Source organism: Euleptes europaea, chromosome 21 (assembly GCF_029931775.1).
Source record: "Euleptes europaea isolate rEulEur1 chromosome 21, rEulEur1.hap1, whole genome shotgun sequence".
NCBI classification, from domain to species: Eukaryota; Metazoa; Chordata; class Lepidosauria; order Squamata; family Sphaerodactylidae; genus Euleptes; species Euleptes europaea.
In genome coordinates, this window is record NC_079332.1 from 10,951,146 (window position 1) to 10,977,943 (window position 26,798).

At 44.7% G+C, this 26,798-nt stretch overlaps 1 protein-coding gene across 1 annotated transcript in view; it reads left to right on the forward strand.

Annotated features, from left to right (window-relative positions):
• The window catches only part of CYTH3 (cytohesin 3), a 52,903-nt gene that overhangs the window by 10,248 nt on the left and 15,857 nt on the right, over positions 1-26,798 (forward strand). The window contains exons 2-5 of the mRNA XM_056866614.1: positions 18,406-18,488; positions 18,816-18,880; positions 20,119-20,185; positions 22,817-22,935. Of these exons, the coding sequence (XP_056722592.1) occupies positions 18,406-18,488; positions 18,816-18,880; positions 20,119-20,185; positions 22,817-22,935 (334 nt within the window). The remainder of the gene's footprint in view (positions 1-18,405; positions 18,489-18,815; positions 18,881-20,118; positions 20,186-22,816; positions 22,936-26,798) is intronic.

Sequence of the window (26,798 nt, forward strand, 5' to 3'; positions counted from 1 at the left end):
ATAATTGGGTAATTGGAGCCTTATGTAAAATGCGCACACTGGATCAAGGAAAAAAGTTTGTATTGGCTGCTTAAACTTTGGCATGTTCTATTTTTGAGCACTTTCTCTTGTGGACTTTCTCTTGTTCAGACTTTCTACAGCATTTGTTATTCTGTACATTGCGTTCTTACTTCACTTAGATGCTGACATGGGTTTAAATCCAACAGATGCTTTGTTTTAAAAAACAAACGAACTTGGTGCTGCAAACCTTTGGACTGCAGCGCTTCCTCTTACTGGTTTCAGACCCACACAATCCGCTAGAAAGCCATGTGTTTTTTGTGGTCCTCTGAGATTTATACAAGGGAGGAAATGGCTTGACCTGTTTGGTTGCTATGAAGTAAAAAACATTCTTATGTGTTTTCTTTCCCCCAGCGAACATCTGTGTTGCATTTATTTAATTCCTTTTTGGAGATTCTTAAAACCTACAGTACAAAGATTCCAGAGTTTTTTAAAATAGATCTACAAGCATAACTGCACCAGATCTTAAAAGCATATTAATCCATCTCTGTATTTATTTATTTACTTCATTAATACTCCAGCTTACTCCTCAGTGGGGACCTGGAAGGGGCTTTAAATTGTTTTCATCTCCTCCATTTTATCCTCATAAGAAAAGCCATGCTGGATCAGACCAAGGTCCATCAAGTCCAGCAGTCTGTTCACACAGAGTGGCCAACCAGGTGTCTCTAGGAAGCCCCACAATGCAGCAGCATTATCCTGTGTGTGTTTCACAGCACCTAATATAGTAGGCATGTTCCTGTGATCCTGGAAATAATAGGCTGAGAGTGTACGATTGACCCAAGCTTCCATGGCAGAGTGGGGATTCGAACCTGGGTAACCCAGATCTTAGCCCAACCCCTGCCCCATGTTGGCTCTCAAACTATGTGTCCACATTGAATTCACAAAGGGTTACACACTTGTGAAAGGGGGAGGCGACAAGGTAGGAATACCCTTGCTTATGTAGTGGTGTAGTGGTTAAGAGTGGTGGTTTGGAGTGGTGGACTCAGATCTGGGGAACCGGGTTTGATTCCCCCCACTCCTCCACATGAGCGGCGGAGGCTAATCTGGTGAACTGGGTTTGTTTCCCCGCTCCAACACTCAAAGCCATCTGGGTGACCTTGGGCAAGCCACAGCTCTGTTAGAGCTCTCTCAGCCCCACCTACCTCACTGTTGTGGGAAGGGGAAGGGAAGGTGATTGTAAGCCGGTTTGAGTCTCCCTTAAGTGGTAGAGAAAGTCGGCATATAAAAACCAACTCTTCTTCTTTCATGAGATATCTGCTCAGGATGTCTGAAGATGCAGTCTTATCTGGCCTGGTTGAGAGGTTGATATATTGATTTATAAACAGCTGCATTTTCAGCATCTCTATGTTTAGTCCTCAGAACTCATCTTCTCATGTTTCTAACTAATGTGACCCAGTAACAACCTTCAGGCTATAGGCCATGCAATCTTTCTGTAACTAATTAATGTAGATGTATTTGATGTTCTCAAATAATGAATCGAGAACTGAGGGACAGTTTTTTGGGTGCAGGATGAAAAGCGTTGCTAGTAAGGACAGTTTTTGCACACTGGGATTCTGACTGTGAAAGAACAAATTAGTCATCAATGTTACGGTAAGAGGGCTTTGAAAACATTTAGAACATGTAATTGTAGAAATTAATCTTGTGCTCTGTATGAGGATATCAGAACATTATTAATTTTCCGCAGAACTCTTAACGTGAAGGTATGTCTTTCTAACTTATTCACGGTCTCTTGTATCCTCCAGGTATTTTTTTTCAAATGTTTTAGTGACTAGCTAATGGCTTGTACATCTAGAAAAGTATTTTTGCTTTTTATAATTCCCAGTGCTGCAGTTTAATAAAAAAGGAGCTGGCCATGTTTAAAAAACCATCCAACTTGTTTCAGTCTAGAGTTGCAGATGTGATCCTTGGGCCTATCAGTGGGTCACATCCTGACATCTGCTCCAGAAATCCAGTTTCACATGGGATAGCAGCCGTTAGTACAGTATTGTGGGGCTGTCTCAACTTTCTCAGCTTCTGTGCCCCATCTGTAAAATAGGTCACCTTTAGGCTGAAATCACAGCGTGGTTTCTACAACAGGAGTAAACTCTCGAAGGACACTACTAATTAAAAGAGCAGTATAAACTAGTAGCACTGGTTTGGTTGTTAAAATGCCTTCCCAGGAGTTTGTGGGTATTGCTAAGGTGAGCATGTGACCAAGGGTACATAAAGCACAGTGTCTCACCTTCCCCTGGTTTTGGTCATTTTGGGCAAAACAGGCAGAGGCCGGGTGCCCCATGCTCCCATGAAGGGAATCCAGTCAGATCCTTTTCTTGGTGTGTCCCCAGCTGCCTAACGGAGGGCAGCTCTGGTACCGCTGAACTGCATCAGCTTTCAGGGTTGTAAATGGCTGCAGCTGATGAACCCGATGGTTGTTTGTTGGGTCCAGAAGCCAGAGTTTCTGTGGCACAGCTGGGACAAGCATCCCTTTTGTGGAACCTGTAGAATCTTAAGCTGCTCTGAACCCCCACCTGCTGTTCGAAATGTTAATTCTGTGTGTTAGAGCAATGCCCCATTTCAGAGTAGTGATTGTCAAGGATCGTGTCTAGATTCTTCAACAACGCAGCGGTACATTCAAGAAGTCCCAAGCACGTCTTATGTATTCTGCCACTAGCCTTTGCATGTATTTTCTCCTTGGAGCCGACAGTCTGTTTCCTCATTCCAGCAGGCACCTCAAATGACTTTTGCCTGCCAGATTGCAAGCTGTCTCCCATGTCTCGAAGTTCTAAAGAACTATACATTCATACAGATTGCTGTGTGATATTACAGCATAGAAAAACTGGGGTGTTGATCCCTTTTTGAGATGCCCGTTAGGGCCTGAGGAAGAGGCAGAGCCAGCCAAGCAGCCAAGGAAATCTAAGAGATGTTTGGAGCTGAGATATTGACCTTGGCTGTATAAGAGAAGAGACCTCATTCTAGCAGACATAATCTGTGAAGTTCATCTGTAGCATTTCAAAAGCACGCTCTCTAAAGGGCTAGAAAGGCATATGATGTCCTGGAGCTCTGTTAAGGTGCTTGCTCTAAACATCCTCCTGAATCAAGTAGGTAGGTCCATCCTGTAACGGAGTATGCATCTGTTTAAAAATTGATTTGTGAATTATGTTGGTGGGGCTGGCCTTTTGATTTCATTCTGGCACTTAGACTTTTTCAGGTTGTCTGCCAAGCCATCTGAAGTTAGAAGTGATGCATAAGTCCTTTCCCATCCTGGAAAGGGAGTATCTGAATTTTCAATCACCGCTGCTATTACTGTCTGCCAACCGTGGACATCTTGGATGAAAAGGCAGGATACAGATTTTTAATAGATAAGAGATGTGGTCTGTTAAAAATATAGATCTTGGCAGCATAGAGAGTCAGAAGACCTGCAGGGAAAATTGACGAGACAGAATACAGCGAGGAGCATCCTTTTCTAAATAGTGGAGCTTTATAGCTATTTACTCAAGATAGTTACTTCAAATATAAATGAGTCCGCCAGTGTATTGAAGAAGAAGAAGAAGAGCTGGTTTTTATATGCCGACTTTCAGTACCTCTTAAGGGAGACTCAAACCGGCTTACAATCACCTTCCCTCCCCCTTCCCACAACAGACACCCTGTGAGGGAGGTGGGGCTGAGAGAGCTCTAAGAGAGCTGTGACTAGCCCAAGGTCACCCAGCTGGCTTTGTGTAGGAGCAGGGAAACAAATCCAGTTCACCAGATTAGCGTCCGTTACTTATGTGTAGGAGTGGGGGGAATCAAACCTGGTTCACCAGATCTGAGTCCATCACTCCAAACCACCGCTCTTAACCACTACACCATGTTGGCAGACCTGGCCCCTAGACCATAAGGCAAAGCGGTCTCTGACAAATCTTAAGACTGCTGGTAGTACAGACGTTGACACGTTTGTGTGATCTTGCCCTCACTGTGTGAGAAAAGCATTCTGTCATTCAGATTTGCCAAAATGAAAAGACACCTTTTGTGAAAATGTAGCTAGGAAAGGCGGGTGTGTCTGCATAAAATATATGGTGCCTGAGTACAGCTTGCTTTAGAGGAAGTTGTTGTTGATGCTTGTCTGTTTCATAGCAACACATGCAATAGGATAAGAGATCAGCAGATGTTGGCAAAGAGGAAATAGAGTGTACTGCAGAGTTGGAAGAGTGTTGTTCCTTTCCTCTCAGAAGAAGCATGCATACATGAAAGGGGGGGTTCTTCTTGAATCTTAAAAGAAAACCTAATGCATTTAGAACTTTGGACTCCATAATTCTTTCTAACATTGATCAGTAAGGCTTGTCACTTACTTGGGTGATGATGAACTAGATCCAGCGATTAATCCAGTAGCCAGGGAAGATTCTCTAGACCTTGGATCTTCTCTCATTGAATCTGTTGGGTTGGTCTTTCTAGTTGCTTATATTTTGCCTCCTCCAGCTTGCTGTAGATGGTTTAGAAAGGCATGTCAAGAAAGAACATGTGGAACTGGTTTATTTGTCTGGTGGAATGGAATAGTTTGTTATGCAGTCAGTATATATGCTGTGCTTGCATTCAAGTATTTTTTGAAAGTGAATTGCAAATCAAAATATCTCTGATCATTTTGCCTGTGACTCTCAAAATAGGACAGAGGCATGAATAAATCAACCCAGGGAGGCTCAGACCTCTCCTTTAACCATTTCCAGATCCAGTTTTGATTGGGCCAGGAAGGAGAGTGAAACACACTGATGGGTTAGCATTGGGGATCAGTCAAGTTGTTGTTCATCTTCCTTCTCCAGTTTTATTTCCCCCTGGGGCACCTCAACATATGTTGTCAGCTTTGATAGCCTTACTCTTTTCTTTTGAGTGGCTTACCTCTAAGCTGAGGACAAGGGTGAATACTGCAAGCTGTATCTTGTTTCTGTGTTAAATTTATAGACAGCTGGCCAGTTTGTTTTCTTGGCTCTTCGTGTGTAAATGCCATCGAGTCACAACTGACTTCTGGCAACCCCAGCAAGGGACTTGCAAGGCAAGTGAGAAGTGGAGGTGGTCTGCCATTGCCTTCTTCTGCAGAGCCTTCCTTAGTGGTCCTAAGCACTGACCCTGCTTAGCTTCTGAGATATGATGAGATGGTGCTAGACTGGGCATCAGGGCAACAGATATTCAGCGGTGGTTTGCCATTGCCTGCCTCTGAGTCACAACCCTGGACTTCCTTGGTGGTTTCCCATCCAAGGACTAACCAGTGCTGACCCTGCTTAGCTTCAGAGACCTGATAAGATTGTGCTAGCTTGGGCTATCCAGATCAAGGCAACAGATGTTCAGAAGTGGTTTGCCATTGTCTGCCTTTGCGTTGCCAGCCTGGAATTCCTTGGTGGTCTCCCATCGAACGACTAACCAAGGCTGACCCTGCTTAGCTTCAGAGATCAGATAAGACTGTGCTAGCCTAGGCTATCCAGATCAGGGCAAGAGATGTTCAGAGGTGGTTTGCCAATGCCTGCCTCTGGATAGCCACCGTGGACTTCCTTGGTGGTCTCCCATCCAAGGATTATGCAGGGCTGACCCCGCTTAGTTTCCAAGATCTAATGAGATTGCTCTAGCCTAGGCCATCTAGGTCAGGGCCTTTAAGGTGTTACTGGACTCAAATTGTATGTTGTAGGGTGTCGTACACGTATATTCTAAGGACTTGCGTGGTGGCAAACGGTTTAGCAAAGTTTAGCAAACGGTTATTTTCAAAGGCAGGTGGCATTTTAAAGTCCCGAATATACAAAGCCTCTGTGTGAAGTTTTTATGTGATTTCACAAGAACCCATGACCATATTTATGTAGTTCTTAGAATAACTATTATTACATTTTTACCTGAGTCAGAAGACTAATGGATTAAAAAACGCTTTTATGATTCAGTGATATACTGGATAAAACTAGTAATCAAAATGAATTAGGTGTAATTCTCAAAACATCTCTGGAGCTGTGTGTGGGTGGATTTGGCACACATATTCATTCACAGTGTTATATTTAAATGTCCATATGGAGCTGATTACTTCCTCTTGGCTTTCTGTGGTAATTCTTTTTTACTTCCTTACCAAAAAAAAAAGCTTCTCTAGTGTTTAAAGCTCAATTTCAGAAAAGACATGCTTGAGTTTATGGGGCACAATTGCAAGAGCTTGGCTTTATGTGGTGGGTAAATAAATTGATTAAAATGTAGGAAAAGTTCTCCCCAGTGCAGCTTACATTGTCCTCCTCTGCTGCATTTTATCCTTAATGAGGAAAGTTAGGCTGAGAGCCTGTGACTGTTCCGAGGTCACCCAGCAAGCTCCTATAACAGATTTGGGGTTCAAACCTTTGTCTCTCAGAACCTAGTCCGACTCTATAACCACTGTGTAACACTGCCGCTCACACAGAAACCCCCCTCCCCGGCAGTGGGTTAGAGATCATCTCCATTCCCTAACTACCTTTCCTTCCTGTCTCTGAGGAGGATTTCTTTATTTTGTTTATCTCATGGTATGCCAATAAAGGTACTGAAATTTATGTGTATTCTAGCCTGAGTTGTCTGGGTCTGAGCCAACTGCTTCATGCTAGTTCTCAGGAAAGGGGAGGAAATGTGCCCTGTACTGGGGAAATGCATCATAGTCCTGGGGAAACCGCTTTCGTTCTCAGGAGAGCCGCACAGCAAGCGGGAAATGGAGTTGCTTTTCCACACTGCCCTGAAGTTTCTCTTGGGGACAATCCCTGGAGGACGATGCAGTATAAGTAAACTGCAGCTGTAAAGCTGTGAAGAATGAACGGCCTTCTGCTACTCAAGCTTCATGTTTTCTTTATCCTTGCTGTCAGCTGATGGGTTTCTTTAGCCATCTCTGGGCTTCATCTTGAGATGTTCTAGATTAGGAGAGAGCACATGCAGTCATGAAGCGCTTTGAATTCTGTGGGTCTGGGCAAGCTGTCGCGTTGAGTTTCCATTCACTGCTACGGAAACAGTGCCATCTGTGAGCCTGTTCAGTCTGGTGAGGAATATTGTACGGAATTGTCACCGCACTCTGCCCTTGCGTTTATTCCAGCACTGCTTTCTTAAAATATCTTGCTAGCTACTTTATTGAAAGTCAAAAGCTCTATCCCCGTGTTGAGCATGAAGCTTGTACACACAGTGGCAATGTGCTTTCATGCTCTCAATGTGCATGGATTAAGTGGGGCCATCATGCACAGGTGTGAGCAGCGGTGGGGCTAGTAAACTTGCACAAACTCCTCTGGTACAGCTAGATTCAAGTCTAGTAGCACCTTAGACACCAACAAGTATTTTTTTTGGGGGGGGTATCAGTTTTCAAGAGTCAACACTCCCTTCATCCGCTTTGACTCTTGAAAGCTTGTAACCCGACAATCTTTTTGGTCCCTCTCTCATAATACTAGAACACAAGATCATCTGCTGAAGCTGGAGGGTGAGAGATTCAAAACTGATAAAAGGAAGTATTTATTCACAGAACGCATAGTTAAATTGTGGAACTCCCTGCCCCAGGATGTAGTGATGGCTGCCAATTTGAAAGGCTTTAAGAGGGGAGTGGACATGTTCATGGAGGGTAGGGCTATTCATGGCTACTAGTCAATATGGGTACTAGTCATGATGCATACCTATTCTCTCCAGGATCAGAGGAGCATGCCTATTATATTAGGTGCTGTGGAACACAGGCAGGTCAATGCTTCTGCAGTCGTCTTGGGCTTCCTGGAGCCACCTGGTTGGCCCCTGTGTGAACAGACTGCTGGACTTGATGGACCTTGGATTGATCCAGCATGGCTTTTCTTATGTTCTTAAGGTACTACTAAACTCGAAACTGGCTGTTCTACTGCAGATCGACGCAGCTACCCTCTGAAACTATCCTCCTCTGAGGTGTCTAGAATCTGTACATTCTATGTTTTACCTATGAGACCAAAAGAACTAATGCCTTTGGATGCTAAAACCTAATTACTCAATGAGTTCATAGTGATTTTTAAGGTCTGCTTAAGTGTTAACACATACTACTGCCAGATGAAGCATTAACATTTTTAATTATTAAAACTAAATTTCCATTTGTAAAACCGGAGCACATTCCAGTTTTCCATATGACTCAAACGATTGTGCAAGTTCTGAGCTGCAGAGATGAAAGTGTCTGGGAGAAGGAGCATACAGAAGAGAAACAAGATGCTATGGAAAATGGTGGAGTCCTGTGGGAACCAGATTAAAGGCAATTTACTGAGAGGAAAGAAAATGTGCCTATAACCATGCACAGTTCTCTTAATTTTACTGGGGGGAAACTCGGTCTCATTTATGGCCAATCAATGTTTCTGAGTGGATTCAAGTTATTTTTTTTGGTTAAACATATCAGAAACCAAAACTGAATCTCTTGAGTAAGCCCTGCCCCTTCTTGTTAACATATGGTACTAGTAACTTAGTGGTGTGTACTAATGCACATTAAATAAAAAGTTATATGCATTGAAAAGAATTCAATTCTGCTTAATAAAGCAGAATGCTCAGCTGGGATACTCCAAAATTTATTCTGGGAGTGGATGAATAAGGATTTTACTGCTTAACTCATCCACTTTCTCTTCACTGTAGAATTTATTATGTGATATTTGAATCTTGCATGCCCAGATATGTGAACATTTGCATTTTCTTGGTTCCTTTGCTTGAAAAAAAGCTTGGCACAGAACCGTGTTTTCTCCGTTCTCATTTTTCACTTTCTTTTCTGTGTATGTTTTGTATTGTTATAGCCATATAGTTGATCTTCCAATTTTGGGAGGCCAATGGATGTTTTTTAATGTGCTTTTGGTAAATCTGATATTTTCCTAATAATAGATTCTTGTTTGTACCTTGGGCAGCTTGGGTTCTTTCTTTCTTTAGTATATTTAAACCTCTTTTTCCCCATGATGTCCCCTCAAGTCGGTATACAAGATTTGGCAGGAAGTTTCAAACGGACTTTTCACAGAATTAGTGGACTGATTACCTCTACTGTTTCCAAGTAGAGGTGCAGTAGTAGATCCCAAAATAAATTAATTTAAAGAGCTCTTTGTAGTGCTGAAGTACACAAGCAGATTCCAATTGTTTATTGATGAAGAAGGCTTTTCAGACATTAGAGAGGAAAGGACATGTAAGTGACAGACCTAATCCCAAGTAGGTAGCAGCAAAATAAAACAGGAGTCCAATAATGCTTGGAGGCTGACCAGATTTATTCCAGCGTAAGCTTCTGTGAGTCAGAGCTCATCAGATGCATGAAATGCACATTCATAAAGCGGATGAATTTATATTAAAGGCCTGCAATCCACAGGGGTGTGGGGGGAAGGTGTTAGAAAGAGAACCCAGTTTAAAACGAGATCCAATCAAAAGAGTAATGAATCCATTCAGAGCGGGTGAGGACACTCCCGAATTTGATGGATAGGCAAAGCAGGTAACATAAAGTTTGATGTAGGTGACTCCAGGACAGAACGCGAAGAGCAGATCCAGTTAGAAAGTGTTGGAGGTCTACCTGAACGACTGGATGCACCTTTTCCCGAGCAGCCCGCTGTTTGTCCCAAAGCTTCTCTCCGGGGATCAGGAGAGCTGCACAAGCGAAATGCATTGCACGATGGGCTGCTGCAGCAATGAGGAGAATCAGGTAAAAAAAAAAATTCTTTCTCCACCTTCCACTTGTGGCTTGCTTCCACAGAAGAGAGAGCCACAGTTGTTTTTAGCCCATTTCTCCTCATTGCTGCAGTGCCGTGTCCTACGGCCCATTTCTCTTGTTCCTCAGAGAGCAGTTTCTTGACAAGCCCATTTGGGAAATTGTTTTTTAGCAAGGTAGCCATGTTGGTCTGCAGTTAGGGTTGCCGGTGCCTTTAAGGTCTTCATAGGTGGTAGCTAGAACCTTGAATTGAACCCAGCACCTGATGGGAAACAAATGGAGTATCTGCATAAGTGGAGTTCTACACGGATTCCACTTAGTGTCCAATAGCCCGGTTGCAGCGTTTTGTGCCGATTAGGATTTCCAATTATAAGGGCAGACCTGTGTATTCATTATACCAGTGATACACCCACGTTGGCATAGATGCAAAATGCCCCTTAATAAAAACAGCTCAGAGCATCGTAAATTCATACTGGAAATCTGAAGCACTCCATGTATTAAACATTTTAAGTGATTGCCTTTCCCATCACCGTGATCTCTGCATTTATGTCAATGAGTCAGCTCCTACTTTCAAGGGGGGGGGCAAACCTTTCCTCAAACGGAACTTTAGTCGCATAGTTAGCAGAGCAAAATTATTATTTCTTTGTTCTGACATATCATTCTTTGGTGATCTGACACTTCAAGAATAGCTGGAGGGTGTTTGAAAAACAAGGATGTGTTTTGCCTGGATGCTGTAATCTCTTTTAACTATTACAATGTTAATGACCCCCCCCCCATTTATATTTCATGAGAGGGAAATTAGAAGTATTGCTATTGGGCTTCTTTCAAAATGAAAGGGGAGAAAAGTTGGGCGAGGGAAATACCCAGTGAATAGATTGTGGGTCTGGGTGTTACCCAGCCAACCCCGATGGAATCTAGATTCCTGTAGTTGTGACTAGTAAAACAATGCTGTGTAGCCTGAGCCATCTTGTAACTCCATGTGCTGGTCTCATTCTGGACCTGACATGGGAGAGTTGGAGGAAGCAGATGTTCTATCAAGGGGAGGAAACTGGGTTGATGAGATACCTTTCCTCACCTCTACAGGACTGCTTTCTCCTTGGAGAGCCTGCCTGTAGGCCACAGAACCATAACTGAATTGAATAATATGGGTTCAACTTAAAGAAAGCTGGTGTCTTTCTAATGTGAAGCACTAGAAATTTTGAAGTGGGTGTATTGGTTTACAGAAGCAGTGGGACAACCCTAACTTAGGGTAGCCGTGTTGGTCTGCAGTAGAAGGTGAAGTGAAAGACCTCTTCCTGAGACCCTGGAGAGCTGCTGCCAGTCTGAGTAGACAATACCAGCCTTGATAGACTGATGGTCTGATCCAGTATAAGGGGACTTCATGTTAAAAACTTTGGAGGGGCTGTGGCTCAGTGATAGAGCCTCTGCTTGGTATGCAGAAGGTCCCAGGTTCAATCCCCGGCATCTCCAGTTAAAAGGACTAGGCAAGTAGGTGATGTGAAAGACCTCTGCCTGAGACCCTGGAGAGCCGCTGCCATTCTGAGAAGACAATACTGACTTTGATGGACCAAGGGTCTGATTCAGTAGAAGGCAGCTTCATGTGTGTTCAACTGTCAAAAGCTTATACTCCAAAAATCTTGTGGGTCTCCAAAGTGCTACTGGGTTCGAGCCCCAGCCCTTGTTCTGCCAACCAGCTTGGCTAAAAGACTATGTGTTTTGCTTGAAGAAGCCCTTTTTGTGTTCGCAATATAAATTCCAACATGAGACAATACATCACGCTTTGCTACCTTGGTAGCAGCTAATGGTACGTGATGTGGGAAGAGGGGACAAGAATAGAAAATATGCATTACCTTCGTTTAAATGCATGTTTTTTTATTCTTGTGTCAGCGAGGTAATTAAGAAGTTGTAACAAAAATCTTACTGTGCTTTTATCTTCATGTTAAAGAGCTAAGCAAACATTTGCTAAGTAACACACAAGCCTTGAGGTCGTCAGGAGAGCCACGTTATCACTTAATGGTCTCTTCTTCCTGCTTTCCCTCGTTTTCCTTTTTTTCTTTATCTCACATGTGTGGAAGAACCACTTAAATTCTCGGTTAGTTGCAGATCTGTGTCTTGCCTAGAGGGGTGCTTAATAAATAGCTGTCGAGTTTCAGGGAACAAATGACCTGGGCATAATCCAGAACATACGTTCGAGGAGGCAGAAGTAAGTGAGGTTCATCCGCTGGAAAAGGAAAACTTGAGGGTGGAGTGGGGAGGGGCACCGTTTCAACAGGCAGCTTTCTCACAGCATCCTCCTGCGCTCAGTCCAGCGCTTTGATTCTAAACAGGAAATGTGGGAATCTGGCCGAAGTGGGTACCTTCTAAATGCAGTTTGCTTTCTTTTGTGTGGTTGTGGCCATACCTTCTCTGTTCTGAGCGCTCACTGGTACTCGCAGCCCAGGAAATCAGATGTGGGACCGAAGTTGGAGAGTGTTGCCAGTATATGTGGACTAGGGGTGAGTTAGGGGGAGATGGGCCCTGAGCCCATACTTCTGTGTCCCTGCAAAGCCACTGGAGTTATTTCCCGCTACACTCTTCCGCTATCTTCAATTCCCAGCGTAATCATGGAACAGCTTGTTTATACAGTCAGTTTGCGCTATGCTATATGTTATTTATTTGTTTAGATATTGGTACTGCACTTTTCTCCTGAGAGCAGCCTTCAGCACCGTTCTCCTCTTTGCCGTTTTATCCTTGTTTTACAACCACCACCCTGAGAGGTAGGATAGGCTGAGATTGTGTGGCTGGCTCAAGGTCACCCAGCAGGCTTCCAGGGTTTGTCTGTTGCATTTAAAGGGCGGCGGGCGTGTGGAGGAGGCATGTGGAGGTTATTTAAAACCATTGTAATAGAAACGCAAGCCAAAAAAAAGAGGAGGAGGAGGAGCTGGTTTTTATATGCCAATTTTCTCTACCTTTTAAGGAGAATCAAACCGGCTTACAATCTCCTTCCCTTCCTCTCCTCACAACAGACACCTGGCGAGGTAGGTGTGGCTGAGAGAGCTCTGAGGGAGCTGTGGCTAGCCCAAGGTCACCCAGCTGGCTTCACGTGGAGGAGTGGGGAAACCAACCCAGTTCACCAGGTTAGAGACCGCCACCCATGTGGAGGAGCGGGGAATCAAACCCGATTCTCCAGATTAGAGTCCACCACTCCTAACCACCACACCACGCTGTCTCAGCATTCCTTTGTGCTTTTGTGAAGTAGTGGCCGCTGCTGGGTTGTTGTTTTTTAAGTTGCTTAACTTTTTGGGCCTCATTTGAGAAGCAACAATTTTTTCATCACTCTGTGTAGGTTATTACGGCACGCTTCTGGCCAAGTGGGCTGTGGCTCAAAGAAGCGTGTGCCATGGTAAATGTGTTGGTGCCTCAAGACTGAACAGCTGGGTTCGCACATTATGGCAAATGATGGCTTGGTGGATACATGAATGAGCTGGGGGTAGGATTGCCAGCTCCAATTTGGGAAAAACCGGGAGATTTTGGGGGGGTGGGGCCTGAGGAGGGTGGGGTTTGGGGAGGGGAGGGACTTCCGTGGGGCATAATGCTGTAGAACCCTGCAGCGGCCGTTTGTGGCTGCGCCCACCACTCTGGTCAGAATTCTAAAGGTGCCCACAGGCTCAAAAGGATTGGGGACCCCCTGTTCTAGGCCTCCTCCCTCCTGCTGCAGACCAGACTGACTGACTGCTGCAGTTGTTTTTTTATATATGCTGACTTTGGGGGTTACCGCACTTTGTATTCCCAGCGATGTATTAAGAGTTTGAAAATGTTCTTAAAAACATCGCTTTAAAAGGGTTTTTGGATACCACGGCTTGTAAACGGTTGGAAAACGTCTTCACAGCTAAAGGGGCCAAACAAAGTGCGAACAGTATTTAAAAAAAAAAAAACTTGCGGAGCTGTGATAAGAAGCCTCCTGTGTCCTCTCCACCGGAACCCTCGAACAGTATTTTTTATAACGTTTTCAAACTCCTAATACATCGCTGGGAATACATAGAAAGTGCGAACAGTATTTTTTAGAACATTTTCAAACTCTTAATACATCGCTGGGAATACAAGTGCGGTAACCCCCTTTCTCTACCACTTAAGGAAGACTCAAACCGGCTCATAATCACCTTCCCTTCTCCTCCCCACAACAGACACCCTGTGAAGTATGTGGGCCTGAGAGAGCTCTAAGAGAGCTGTGACTAGCCCAGGGTCACCCAGCTGGCTTCATGTGAAGGAGTGGGGAAACCAACCCGGTTCACCAGATTAGCCTCTGCCGCTCATGTGGAAGAGTAGGGAATCGAACCCGGTTCTCCAGATTAGAGGCCGCCGCTCCAAACCAGCGCTCTTAACCACTACACCACACTGGTGGGGGTCTTGCACTTGGTAGTATGGGAGCAACTTTGCTAACTGTCCACGCTCTGTGACCTTTTCCATCCTGGGCTCTAAATTCTAAACCTTTTAATAGAAATAAAACGATAATGTTAAAAGAGAAAATGGCTTGGGTAATACACAGATTAGGAAAAGTATGAACAAGCCCTAGAGGATGTCATTCTGGTTAATAGAGAGGATTGAGGAAGCCATAAAATGCGAGGAGGTTTCCTTTAAAAGGGGGAAGTCTTGCTCAAGTGAGGAAATCAGCAGCAACTGAAACTTGGGCAAGACAAATGCAAGCAGGCAGTAAGCAAAAATCAAGTTTGAGGAGTGCGTTGCCCAAAATATTAAATCAAGCAAGAGCAGGCCCACTTTATTAGAGTCAGTGTGGGTGGTGGTTGTACTGTCAGACTAGGATCCGGGGTACCCAAGTTCGAATGCCCTACTCTGCCATGGAAGTTTGCCAGGCGACCTTGGGCCAGTCCTGCACTTTTGCAACAAGAGCTCCAGATGTCATTCTCTGAATCTCACCCACTGAATGGTACATCTATTGGGGATTGTGCTACACATGCTATTTGTTAGTCCTTACACCACCCAAAGCTCATTTAAGGAAAAAGGAAGAATTAAGAGAGCTGGTTAGGAAGGTGGTCCTTCTTGGAGTGGAAATATCCTTCGCTAGCAAGACTTTTATGATTACCTAACAGATTTTGCATTTTCTTGTCTGGTACGGAATTGAAACAAACCCCTTCTGTTTGTCCTAGCTAATAACCTTTTTTGTGAAGGTTCCTGGCATGAAAAGAGATGGAAACTTTGCTCTTATATAACCATATCGCAATGACATCAAGGTATCTGCTCCAGCCGCTGGCTCATTTGTGAGCTGAAAACGCCTGTTGCCAAGGGCAGGAAGGTGTCTCTTGTTTTCTCTCTTTGAAATAACACCCATAACCTTTTGCCATCTGTGTACTTCCCGCTTAGAAATAGCGAACTGCAAAGATGCTTGAAAGACTTTAGACGGCTGGAAGATAATTAAATTGTTCTTCCCAAAAAAAATTTAAACTGTTTAATTGTCAAGGGCATTGCTTCTGTGCGGAAATCCATGTTTGTGTACATTTTGGTCTTCGTTTAAAAAGCAACTAGGGCTATAATGCTGCTTGAGGAAGTATTCTCACAGAGCCTGTCTTCAGGAGCATGACAGTTTTTTTTTGTGGGGGGGATTATTTGGGCATTTAGAAATGTGTTGTTGGAAGCACTGAGGAAGGGTGGGACCGGTAACAGACCCGAAACCTTCATGAAGGATTGTGTCCTTTCTCTGTCTACAAATGCAGTTAAAATCTGAATGTCCTTGAGTCACCACTTCTGTTAACCAGTAGCAACAAGTTTTTTGGGGTATAAGCTTTTGACAGCCAAAAATCTTGTTGGTCTCTAGGGTGCTACAGGGCTCGAATCTAGCTGTTCTACTGCCAATGAACACGACTACCCTCTGCAACGCTCTTCTATTGAAGGAAACGTCCTGTAAAAGTCTATATCAGACTCGCTTGTTTGTCCTTTTGTTCTTTCCAGTATTTGCAATTTCATAAATAATCCAACAAAGAAAATGTGCTTCCCTGTAGTGTATTTAAGATTAGCGCTGCAGGCTGCCAAGGAGCTTAGTGACTGAGCACCTTATCTCCATGCAAAGTTGTCTGATGTCTGGGTTTTTGGGTGTGTGTTTTTTTAAAGGACTGTCTCTCTCGCGAAGGGGATGGAGGTGACTGTTTTGACTGTGACAAGCATTACCCAAGATCAATTAAGCCCATTTACACTTGGTAGTTCTATCCTGGTCAAACCATGTTCTTATATCCTTCCTTCAGCATAGAACCAGAGTTGAATCTGGCAGGGAGTTTTTAATGCTTCCTCAACAGTGTTGCATGTCTCCCCACATTCCTCTAGGGCAGTGGTTCCCAAACTTTTCGGCCCCACCACCCCCTTGGTTCCACAAACTCAACCCCAGCGCCCCCTACCCTATCCAAAACACAATCGAAGGGGCCCACCTCTAGTGCCCCCTGCTGCCCCCTTGCCCCTTAGTGCCCCCTAGGTAATCCCACCGCCCCCCAGAGGGTGGTACTGCCCACTTTGGGAACCACTGCGTCTAGGGCTTGAGAAGACCCCTCTATTGTCTAGGTTTTGTCTTTGGGATTTTTTTTTACATGGCTTGAGTATCATTGATGTTGCCATTAAGAGTATCAAATAAAAGGTTGGATCTCACCAACTTTTCCTCAGACTGACCTCCAGAAAGGCTGTGCTATGGATCAGGGGATCCGTGTGTACAAAAGTTATGCAGGACCTAGGTTGCAGTGAGGAGGAGGAAATTTGATGAGATCAATGGGAAAAGCTGGTAGGATCCAACCCAGAAAGTATTATGAATACTTTAGGCCAGAACATACTAGGTCTTAGGATAAGCTTTTCCGTTAGAAAAAAAATACATGGAGTCGGGAGACTGGGTGGGAAGGGAAAACAGAGAAACGTTTAGTTTTTAGGAGCTTAGCTTTGTTCCTTGTTCCTCTCCAGTTTGTCAAATGTGTGTATATTTTAGATAAGTGAAAACACTTGCTGTTCGTGACAACTTCATTTGCCACACTTTCACATGGTGCAGAACAATTTAATCTTGCTAAATTGCTTCCGCCTTTCCCTGTGTTTGAAGCTCGGGCTCCCTTAGCGTTCCCCCCCCTTCAAAGTAAACGAAGAGTTTCCAAATTGCTCACGGCAGTGCGTGCTTGATTGAAGAAAAGCATCGCTGAGTGTTGAGCTGTTGTGGTTCTGTGTGGAAAAATGAGACGCGGAAACAGCCTGAAGGTGTTTACTGTGAGACTAGGGGAAAACTCCCCGTCCCAAATGACTAGACCTCTGACCACGCAGGAGACGAGTAGAAGAGTTGGCGCGTTGGGCATCTTGTGCTTGAATCTTCAGCAGCTTTTACTGAATGCTCCAGGCGATGTGCAGGGAAGATAACCATGAATGCCACCCTGAGAGGGGAGTGGTTAGGATAAAAGTATGGTTGGCAGGTAGAAGAAAGCTGTGGGTGCAAAGGTAGCCCACTTTGCACATGAGGGGCCATTTATTTTCAATACATTATCAGAGCCAGCATGGTGTAGCAGTTAAGAGTGGCGGACTCTAATCTGGAGAACTGGGTTCAATTCCCCACTCCTCCACATGCAGCCTGCTGGGTGACCTTGGGCTAGTCACAGTTCCCTCCAAACTCTCTCAGCCCCACCTACCTCACAAGGTGCCTGTTGTGGGGAGGGGAAGGGAAGGAATGTGTAAGCCACTTTGAGACTCCTTTCGGTAGAGAAAAGCAGGGTATAAAAACCATCTCTTCTTCTTAATTCTTGGGGAAATCTTCCTGCGTATTCGCTGAAAGGGTGATTTATTTTTGTGAATTCAAGTTGCAGGGAAATTGTAGGCTCTCTGTAATGTAAAACCCCTCCTCCTTTTAAATTAGGAAAGCTGGATAAGGAATTCATGGGAGAATTGTGTACACATGGGATTGGAGAAGAATGTCTTCATAAGACACAGTTTTGAGGTTTTTTAAAAAAGGGTTTTATCTTACCACCATGTGATGGGTCTCGATTGAGCCAACTGGGTAGCATCGGCAGACAGTTCTTTGAACCAGATAGGACCCTTGTGATGGCGGGCACCGTGTTCCTTTCAGCGACCTGCTTGCCATTCATCATAAACAGGAGTTCAGCCAAGTGTGAGAATATCAAAAGCCATCTTTTAGTCCATCTCGCTCAGTGTTATTTACCTGACAGGCAGGGCCTCCAGCAGAAGAAGGGCTTTCCCGGCACCTGCTTACCTAAGGACCTGAGGGTATAAATATTTGTACGTCTTCCATTCTTCCGTGAGAACGTAATCTTGATGCGATTTGTCATCTTTCACCAGTTCTTCAACCTTCATCGTTCTTCGAAACAGTTGCCTCTGCTTGCCTGCTTTCTGGCTAAGCCTCTTTGCTTGTCTTTCAGAGTTAAACCCAAGCATCAAAACCTGGTTTGAATGATGCGTTTTTTGTTTGGGTTTTAATGGTTTTTAAAATGTGTTTTTAATATGCGTCGTTTCAATCTGTTAGTTGGCGGCTCTAGTTTTTGTAGCGAGAGGACTTCCCGTAATCCTTATTCAGCCCCCCCCCCCCCAATGAGAGAGAATTGCATTTGTTAGTTAATTTTGACTCTGTGGCTTTGCATGGCTGTTCTCCCGAAAGACAGTCGCCAAGGCAATCTTTCCTTGCTTGGTGCGAGCCACATAATAGTCAATAAGGCCTTTATTGGTAGAACACAGTGTACCAGAGTCTAAATCAATTATATTTAATTGTTTGGTGTTCTGTTTTTCCCCCCCACCAGTGCCTGATGACCTTTCTACAGAGGAGAGAGAAGAGCTGTTGAATATTCGTCGTAGAAAAAAGGAATTAATCGATGATATTGAGGTAATAACTTTTTTGATTATTGATCATTCAAGAGGTTTGTTGCTGTGAAATCCACATGACCGCAAACTGCTGTGTCTTGCGTGATGCCTACAGCTGTACAGTACAGCCAGAAGAGACTCCTTGTAGTAACTGCTTTTAAGATAAGGCGTACACAATGGCCTGGTGGGTTGTGTCCCCGTAACGCAATGCTGCTACAAGGAGTCACATCAGATGGGTGACTCCTTTTGACTGCTAGATGCATAAGGAAACGGATACTCGGGGGAAATTGGAATCTTTTAGGAAAAGCCGCTTTAGCACGGACTTACAATCATCTCTTCCTTTTGGCAGAGGCTAAAATTCGAAATAGCAGAGGTTATGACGGAAATCGATAACTTGACAAGCGTGGAGGAATGGTAAGTTGCCTTAGCCGTGTCTGTATTTTACGGGAAACTGGAGTCCCGGTCCTTGCTGTTTCTGAACACTTTGTGCGAAAATTAGCCTGGCGGTTGCAGCTGAAACCCTGGTCCTTGTCAGAGTCTCAGTTTTTGTAGCCAGTGCATTGTTGGTAAGGAATAAATTTGTGATTTAATCCACTGTTCGGTGACGGTGAAGTGCTTCTGCACACAATAGAAAACTGGTAATTCAGCGATTGAATGTTTAGGGTGATGATGTAGTACAGCGTTACGGTCTGTGGCGTCATGTGTTGCATGGGAAATCCTATCAGCACAGCAGAAGGGCATGCTGGGACTGATTTAATTTGCACTGGGCTTGTCTGGAACGTCTCTGGCTAGTTACAACTAGGTTTGCCATCTCCATGTTGGGAAATACATGGAGATTTTGGGGGTGGAGCCTGAGGAGGACGGGGTTTGGAGAGGGGAGGGACTTTCATGCCATAGAGTCCAATTTCCAAAGCAGCCATTTTCTCCAGAAGAACTGATCTCTGCCACCTGGAGATCCAGCCGCCACCTGGAGGTTGGCAACCCTTGTTACAACTTCTGTGAAAATAGAACGTCACCCCATTAGAATATTGTGCATCAAAGTCTAGTCCTATGTTAAAAATGGCTTCGAAACTCTCTTGTTGCTAAAAATAAAACGGACGTTTTTATTTTATTATTTTATTTATTTGTCCCTGAAAACGTAAGGTGTTATGAAACAGGCAAGTATTTGGAAAACCTTAGGAGGCTTCCTTACCTGGGCTGTGACTGTGATGCCCTCCTTTGGGTCACTTTGTCAGGGCAACACCCTCGGCGGTGGCATTACACCGGTGTAAGAGCAGCCTTGAATCCTTACTGTGCCCGCCAGAGCAGCTCAAAGGAACTGCCCTGTCAAATTGGCCCGACTTGAAATAATCCCGTTAAACTGGTTTGTGGGTTTAAAGCCCTGAACTGTATCCTCTTTAATCATCCCTGCTCTGATGGGGCATAATAATGGCTTTTAAAAATGCAGTTTACAGCAACCTGAAGTAAAATTTGAATTTTTACCCCCCAAAAAGAACTGCCCCCTTTTCCTTTGTAAGCCACACCCATGCGGCACTTTTTAATATGTAAATTACATTCACTATGAAAATGTCTTTTAAAAATTGTAACCAGACTTTTCTGCATGACTGTGTTGTTGTTTTTCTCCTCCACACCTTTGAAACAAAACCAAACAGCAAAACGTCACAGAGGAACAAGCAAATAGCGATGGGGCGAAAAAAGTTCAACATGGATCCGAAAAAGGTAAGCTGTTTTGTGTACTGAAGGCCTTAAACTTCTTGCTGAAGTCCTGTATTGTCAGCAGATATAGGCCATGAGTGTAGTAGCGCCTTGTGAAAGTGGGCCTGCGTGTGCATCAAAGGCTTATGCTACAAGCTGACCACAACGTGTAACTTTGTGCAGAGCTGTGAGCGGACGATCCCCAAACATTTGTCCTGTAGGAGCAGCAATAATTTAATTCTTGCTTGTTCCGCTTACCTGTGCGGCAGAGTGAATCCTTGTGGTCAGTTAGCTAACACATAAAGGTACATTTTGTGTGTGTGTTTTTGTCCCTTGGGCGGGGGGAGTGCATAAAGATATGCTTCCGTGAAGCATAATATTCAACAACAGCCTGTGCTTTCAAGTTTGTGCTGGACCTCAGAAGGATGGTCTTTCTTGGAGTGTGTGGGTTTTAGACTCTCTCTCTCTGTGTGTGTGTGTGTGTGTGTGTGTGTGTCCTGTTGCCTATTGACTGTAACTGTGCTTGCTGTTTGCATGTGCCATCTTTAATATCCCTTAAACACATGAAGCTGCCTTACACTGAATCAGACCCTTGGTCCATCAAAGTCAGTATTGTCTACTCTGACTGGCAGCGGCTCTCCAGGGTCTCAGGTGGAGGTCTTTCACATCACCTACTTGCCTGGTCCCTTTAACTGGAGATGCCGGGAATTGAACCTGGGACCTTCTGAATGCCAAGCAAGTGCTCTAATCACTGAGCCACAACACCTCCTTATCTGGACATCCAAAAGACGGAAAGATCCGAAACACTGACATTTTGAGCCGACATGCAGTCATTACTGTCAGGCCTCCAGCAGCATGCCGAGTTGCTTTCTGATGGTTCAGTGTACCCAATATTATTGAAAATATTGTTTAAAATTACATTCAGGCTATGCGTATAAAGTGTATATAAAACATAAATGAATTTCGTGTTTAGGCTTGGGTTCCATCCCCAAAATATCTCATTATGTATATGCAAATATTCAAAATACGGAATGATCTGAAATACAGAACACTTCTGGTCCCAAGCATTCCAGATGAGGGATACTCAACCTGTAGTAACCTGCAGTTGCTTTATCCTCATTAGGCCTGAAAGACGGCATCACCTGTATATATGAATATTCTGCTTGCCCGTAAAAATATTCTTCCTCTTATCTAGCTGTTTTTTTTAACTCTGTGGTCTTTCTTTTTGCTCTTAAATCCAAAATGTGTCTGGAGTCTCTCCCCCCCCCCCACCCGCACCCCCAGTAGTTCTTTTCCACTTGGTTTCCAAGAAAGGAAACCTCTTTTTCATGCAGCATCTGGATTTCCAGAAAGCGGGCTTCCATCAGACTTAGATCACTTCAGAAGAACAAAGACGGAAAAAAAAGGATTCGATAATGGGATTTCAGATTGCAACTAATTCGGTAGCTCCATGGTCCTCCTGATGGTTTGGATGGAAATAGGGCGGGCCAGCGTTGCTGCCTTTAGCGATGAAAAGCATGCAGCTTAAACAGAGACCCTGGATGCCAGCATTCATGCTCTAGCTGGACATTCAGTGAAGGGGTTTTTGGGGTGGGGTGAGGAATGGTGAAGCTATTCTAAAAGGAGGAGAATGCAGCTTCCTAGTCTAAAAATAGCTCCCCAGAGTGATAAAATGGCAATGGGTTTACCCTGCTAAAAGTAAGCAGCGGTCGCTGAGCGGATTGCCCTTAGCAGGAAATAAGTATTCTGTTGCAGAAGGTCAAGATCCTCTAAATATTGTCCTTTTTCTGCTTGAGGTGCACAGGATGACCTCGGGCTGTAGGGCAGGCAGCTTGCACAGGGCGAATGCATCTCTTTGCCCCTGACTTGCAGGCTGCAGGGCTTTACGTTTGCAGGATTGGTGGGCTCCATGGGCTGTTTTGTTTTTGTTTTTAATGGATCATCCAGCACCCTCATGTAGAGTTGCCAGGTCCCTCTTCGCCACCGGCGAGAGTTTTTTTGGGCAGAGCCTGAGGAGGGCAGGGATTGGGGAGGGATTTCAATGCCATAGAGCCCAGTTGCCAAAGCGGCCATTTTCTCCAGGGGAACTGATCTCTTATCGGCTGGAGATCAGTTGTAATAGCGGGAGATCTGCAGCTAGTACCTGGAGGTTGGCAACCCTAACCCTCACCTTTCCACTTGAGGGCCTTTACACTTTTCAGTCTCCCATGAATCTGCCAAAATTAGACCCGTTGGTTAAGGCAGCATTGCCTCCTCTGGCTGGCAGTAACTCTCCAAGGGTTTAGGCCTGAGTTCCTTTTGATTGGAGATGCTGGAGAACTGAACTGGAAAACCTGCTGCTTGCAAAGCGTGGATGGGACCACTGAGCTGGGGGGTTCTCGCTCACGTCGCTGTCTTCTCTCCCCAATGTTCAGTCTGTCATCTGACCTGATCTGGGGATGGAGGTCTTGGAGCGGCCTAGTTTTGTCACTGAACCGTGCTCTTGGGGTATTTTTGTGGAAGTTTAGCCAAAACGCCTGCTGTTTGTGGCAGGGCATTGCCGCCACGTGGACAAAGTGTTCCCAAGAGCAATACGTTACCTTTTGTGTATTAATATTAGCGGTAACAAATTTTCAGGATGAGGGCAAACTACTAAATCCCTTTCCTCCTCCCCAGGGAATCCAGTTTCTCATAGAAAACGACCTCTTGCAGAACACCCCGGAAGACATTGCAAAATTCCTTTATAAAGGGGAAGGACTAAATAAAACTGTAATTGGAGATTATCTCGGCGAAAGGTAAGCAGAGACCAGCCCAGGTGCATTCATATTAAATCAGAGGTGGGGAATCTTATTTTTTTTACTTTCCTTCTCTTTCCTTCTTTGGCTGTATAAGAAGCTTGCTTGGCTACAAGGGCATAAAAGCCACAAAGTTTAAAATTTAGGAGTATCCTTTAATGCCATAGACATAAATTTTGCAACTGCCAGAGTAATGTCTACTAATAGTTTAACTACAAGTTCCTGTTTTTCGATGAGTCCCCATTTCTGAATATATTTATATATTTAGTAATCCATTTTTCTCGGGCCGCATTATATCTTTTACAATTGATAAAGAAATGGCAGATGCTGTCTAGCTCCCCTGATTTGCAGCTGCGAAGCCGCTGGGAAAAGGGGACCGACCTATTGGCTGTTAAAACAGAGCTTCTGCCCTAATTGTTGAAAAGTTACTGTGAGAGTTATGTATAATCCCGCTCCCTGACATTTTGCGATCGGCTTCACCTCCTGCGGCAGCTGTTTTGTAGTTGCGCCCACCACCCTCTTTCAGAATTCCAAGTGTGCCCGCAGGTTCAAAAGGGTTGGGGACCCCTGGGATGTGGAAAGCAGGCACGAGCAGCCCTGTAGTAGTTAGAATATGGGGTGGGGGGGTGTTCCCTTCCCCACTCAGCCCTTTAGTTCACTGGGTGGTCTTCATCCAGCTCCTAAGCTAACCTGCCCTGCAGGGTTAGTGTGAAGATAAAGTGAGGAGACAGCCATGTTTTTAGATCTTTGGATAACAATATAAGGCCTCCCTGCGGACGGCAAGAAGAGTGTTCCAGGTAGGGTTCTTGTCCTAAGCATTAAGGCTGCGGCCGAGTTCACCAATCCAGCATGTCTCTCTACACAGTAGGGTTGCCAACCTCCAGGTACTAGCTGGAGATCTCCTGCTATTACAACTGATCTCCAGCCAATAGAGATCAGTTCCTCAGGAGAAAATGGCCACTTTGGCCATTGGACTCTATGGCATTAAAGTCCCTCCCCTCACCAAACCCCGCCCTCCTCAGGCTCCTCTCCAAAAACCTCCCACCGGTGGCGAAGAAAGACCTGGCAACCCTACTACAGAGGCAAATTTAGTTTATTTAAAATGTTTTATCCCTCCTCTCCTGAACCTTGAGGTGAGACCTTGTGAGCACCAAAAGAGTGTTGTCTTTCCTGGGTAGCATCTCTGTCCTCCCACCAGAGACACTTAAGGGTGGGATATGGAAGAGCAAAATCTATGGAGAATGTATGTGGATTGGCGAGGGCTGCTTTTCAGTAGTGGATGATTTTAAAAATAAGTCGCGATGCATCTTCGCTCTTCTTCCTTTGGCCGAGGAGATGTGATACGTTGTGCGTATGTAATTTGGAGAAATCAATGTTTGTGTTCTGGTGGTGCTAAATCTTGGAACTAAATCTTGGAATTAGATCCTGGTAATTGCATCGGTTATTAATGTTGAGCCCAGAGAAAAGAGCTTCCTGATCTTAGCAGGCAGCTGGCCGCATAATTGTTAGCTATTAGCAAGGGTACTGGTTGGCCTAATAATAGTAATTTCTATTTGTTTAATGTTGCCCTCGCTGAACAACCCTTTGTTGGTAATAAATAGCTTAGGCAGGCCCTGGGAGGGGGACGGTCTTAGATCTTAATGTGAACAAATGACATTAATAATGGTATGGCGGCTAGTCCAGTTTTAAGCTTGATTTTAAACAAAATACAGCTGTGACTGATGTACAACTTCAATTGCTCTCTTAGAGCTTTATTGAGAACCTGTTTATCCACTTCCCTTTGCGCTCTTCCTACTTAAGCCACACGGTACTGTCCACACGGTACAACGCATAGTGAAATTGTGGAACTCCCTGCCTGTGGTGATGGCTGCCAACTTGAAGGCTTGAAGAGGGGAGTGGACATGTTAATGGAGGAGAGGGCTATCCATGGCTACTAGTCAAAATAGATACTAGTCATGATGCATACTCATTCTCCCCAGGATCAGAGCAGCAGGCCTATTATATTAGGTGCCGTGGAACACAGGCAGGACAATGCTGCTGCAATCATCTTGTTTGTGGGCTTCCTAGAGGCACCTGGTTGGCCACTGTGTGAACAGACTGCTGGACTTGATGGGCCTTGGTCTGATCCAGTAGGGCTTTTCTTATCCTTCCTTCCTTCCTTCCCTCCCTCCCTCCCTCCCGGATCAAATGAGTATGCCTGTTATCTTAGGTGCTGTGGAACACAGGCAGGATAAATGCTGCTGCAGTCGCCTTGTTTGTGGGCTTTCTAGAGGCCAATGTGTGAACAGGCTGCTGGACTTGGTGGGCCTTGGTCTGATCCAGCAGAGCCTTTCTTATGTTCTTATACTGTCCTGTTCAGCATCTTTCCAAGAGGCTCTGGAGTGTAAGCTGTCCTTGCGTACCTGTTTTCAGGATGCGTGGCCCAAGCCCCTTTAAATATTATTTGTGTTTTTATAAGACATTAGTAAAGCAGTTAAACTATAAAACAAAGCTTAGCAAGATTTCACTTCTTAAATACTCAGAACACTTGAAGCTGATCTCCCCAATAAGTTTTTTTTAAAATAATTAAAAGGTTAAGTAAAAAGACGAAAGTTTATGAAATATTCTCACTGACTGTATCCTGGTTTAGTGGTTCTCAGACATTGAAGTGGGACCCACTTCTAAAGTTACTGTGCTTCTCCGAACTTGCTTCTAAACTGGGGGCGCACTGGCAAAGTCAGACTTCCCCCTCCCCGAAATGCAGGAATCCCGCATCGATTAACATTAAACCACTTTGTAAGACGGCTCTCGAGGGGCTCGTGACGCAGCAGGTGGGACTCCGTGACCCACCTGAGTGGGGTCTTCAAGGCCCCACTGGATTCCGGCAAGAAACTTCCATCAACCTCTGTCCCAGAGAGATCTGTATAATGAAAGTCCTCACTGCAGCATGGTATAGTGGTTAAGAGCGGTGGTTTGGAGCGGTGGAGTCTGATCTGGGTTGGTTTCCCCACTCCTCCACATGAAGCCAGCTGGGTGACCTTGGGCTAGTCACAGTTCTCTCCCTCAGCCCCACCTACCTCACAGGGTGTCTGTTGTGGGGAGGGGAAAGGAAGGAGATTGTAAACCGGTTTGATTCTTCCTTAAGAGATAGAGAACGTTGGCATATAAAAACCAACTCTTCTTCTTCTTCTTCTGAGTTTTGGTGGTCTGCATTAGTAACATTAATTATTTCCTTTGTGTCCTTCTATTAAGAAGAAGGGAAAAGGGCTGTTATGCATCTCTCTGTCCTTATTTTCCCTTGGCAAGCACTCCCATAGTAGTTATACAAAAAAAGAACTTGCTCACATCCTATGTAATTAGTGGGGTTTTCCCCTCACCAACATATTAATTAAAAGACTTGAAAAGGTTTGTTGTGTTCACTTAGCGAGTGACAAAGGGCAAATCTTCGCCACAGAAGCCTGCCTGCCGGTTATTGGGGAAGAAACCGATCTGTGACGTTTTCATTTGATGATGAGTTTAAAACACAGCCGAGGGATTACGCCGATTGTGTCTGATGGTGTCAAAGTTCGCGTTGTTGCTGAACCACAGCAATTACTTAATTTGCATTTTCTCTTTCAAAAATTCGAATGTGCATAGATGGTAAAATACATGCAGTGCTTTTTGGAACAGGAGAGTAAAATCTGTAACAGTAAAAAAAAAAGATCAGTCCTCTTCTGTGCACCAGCGTGGTATAGTGGTTAAGAGTGGTGGTTTGGAGCGGTGGACTCTAATCTGGAGAACCAGGTTTGATTCCCCCCGTCCACGTGAGGGGTGGGCGTTAATCTGGTCAACTGGGTTGGTTTCCCCACTCCTCCACATAAAGCCAGCTGGGTGACCTTGGGCTA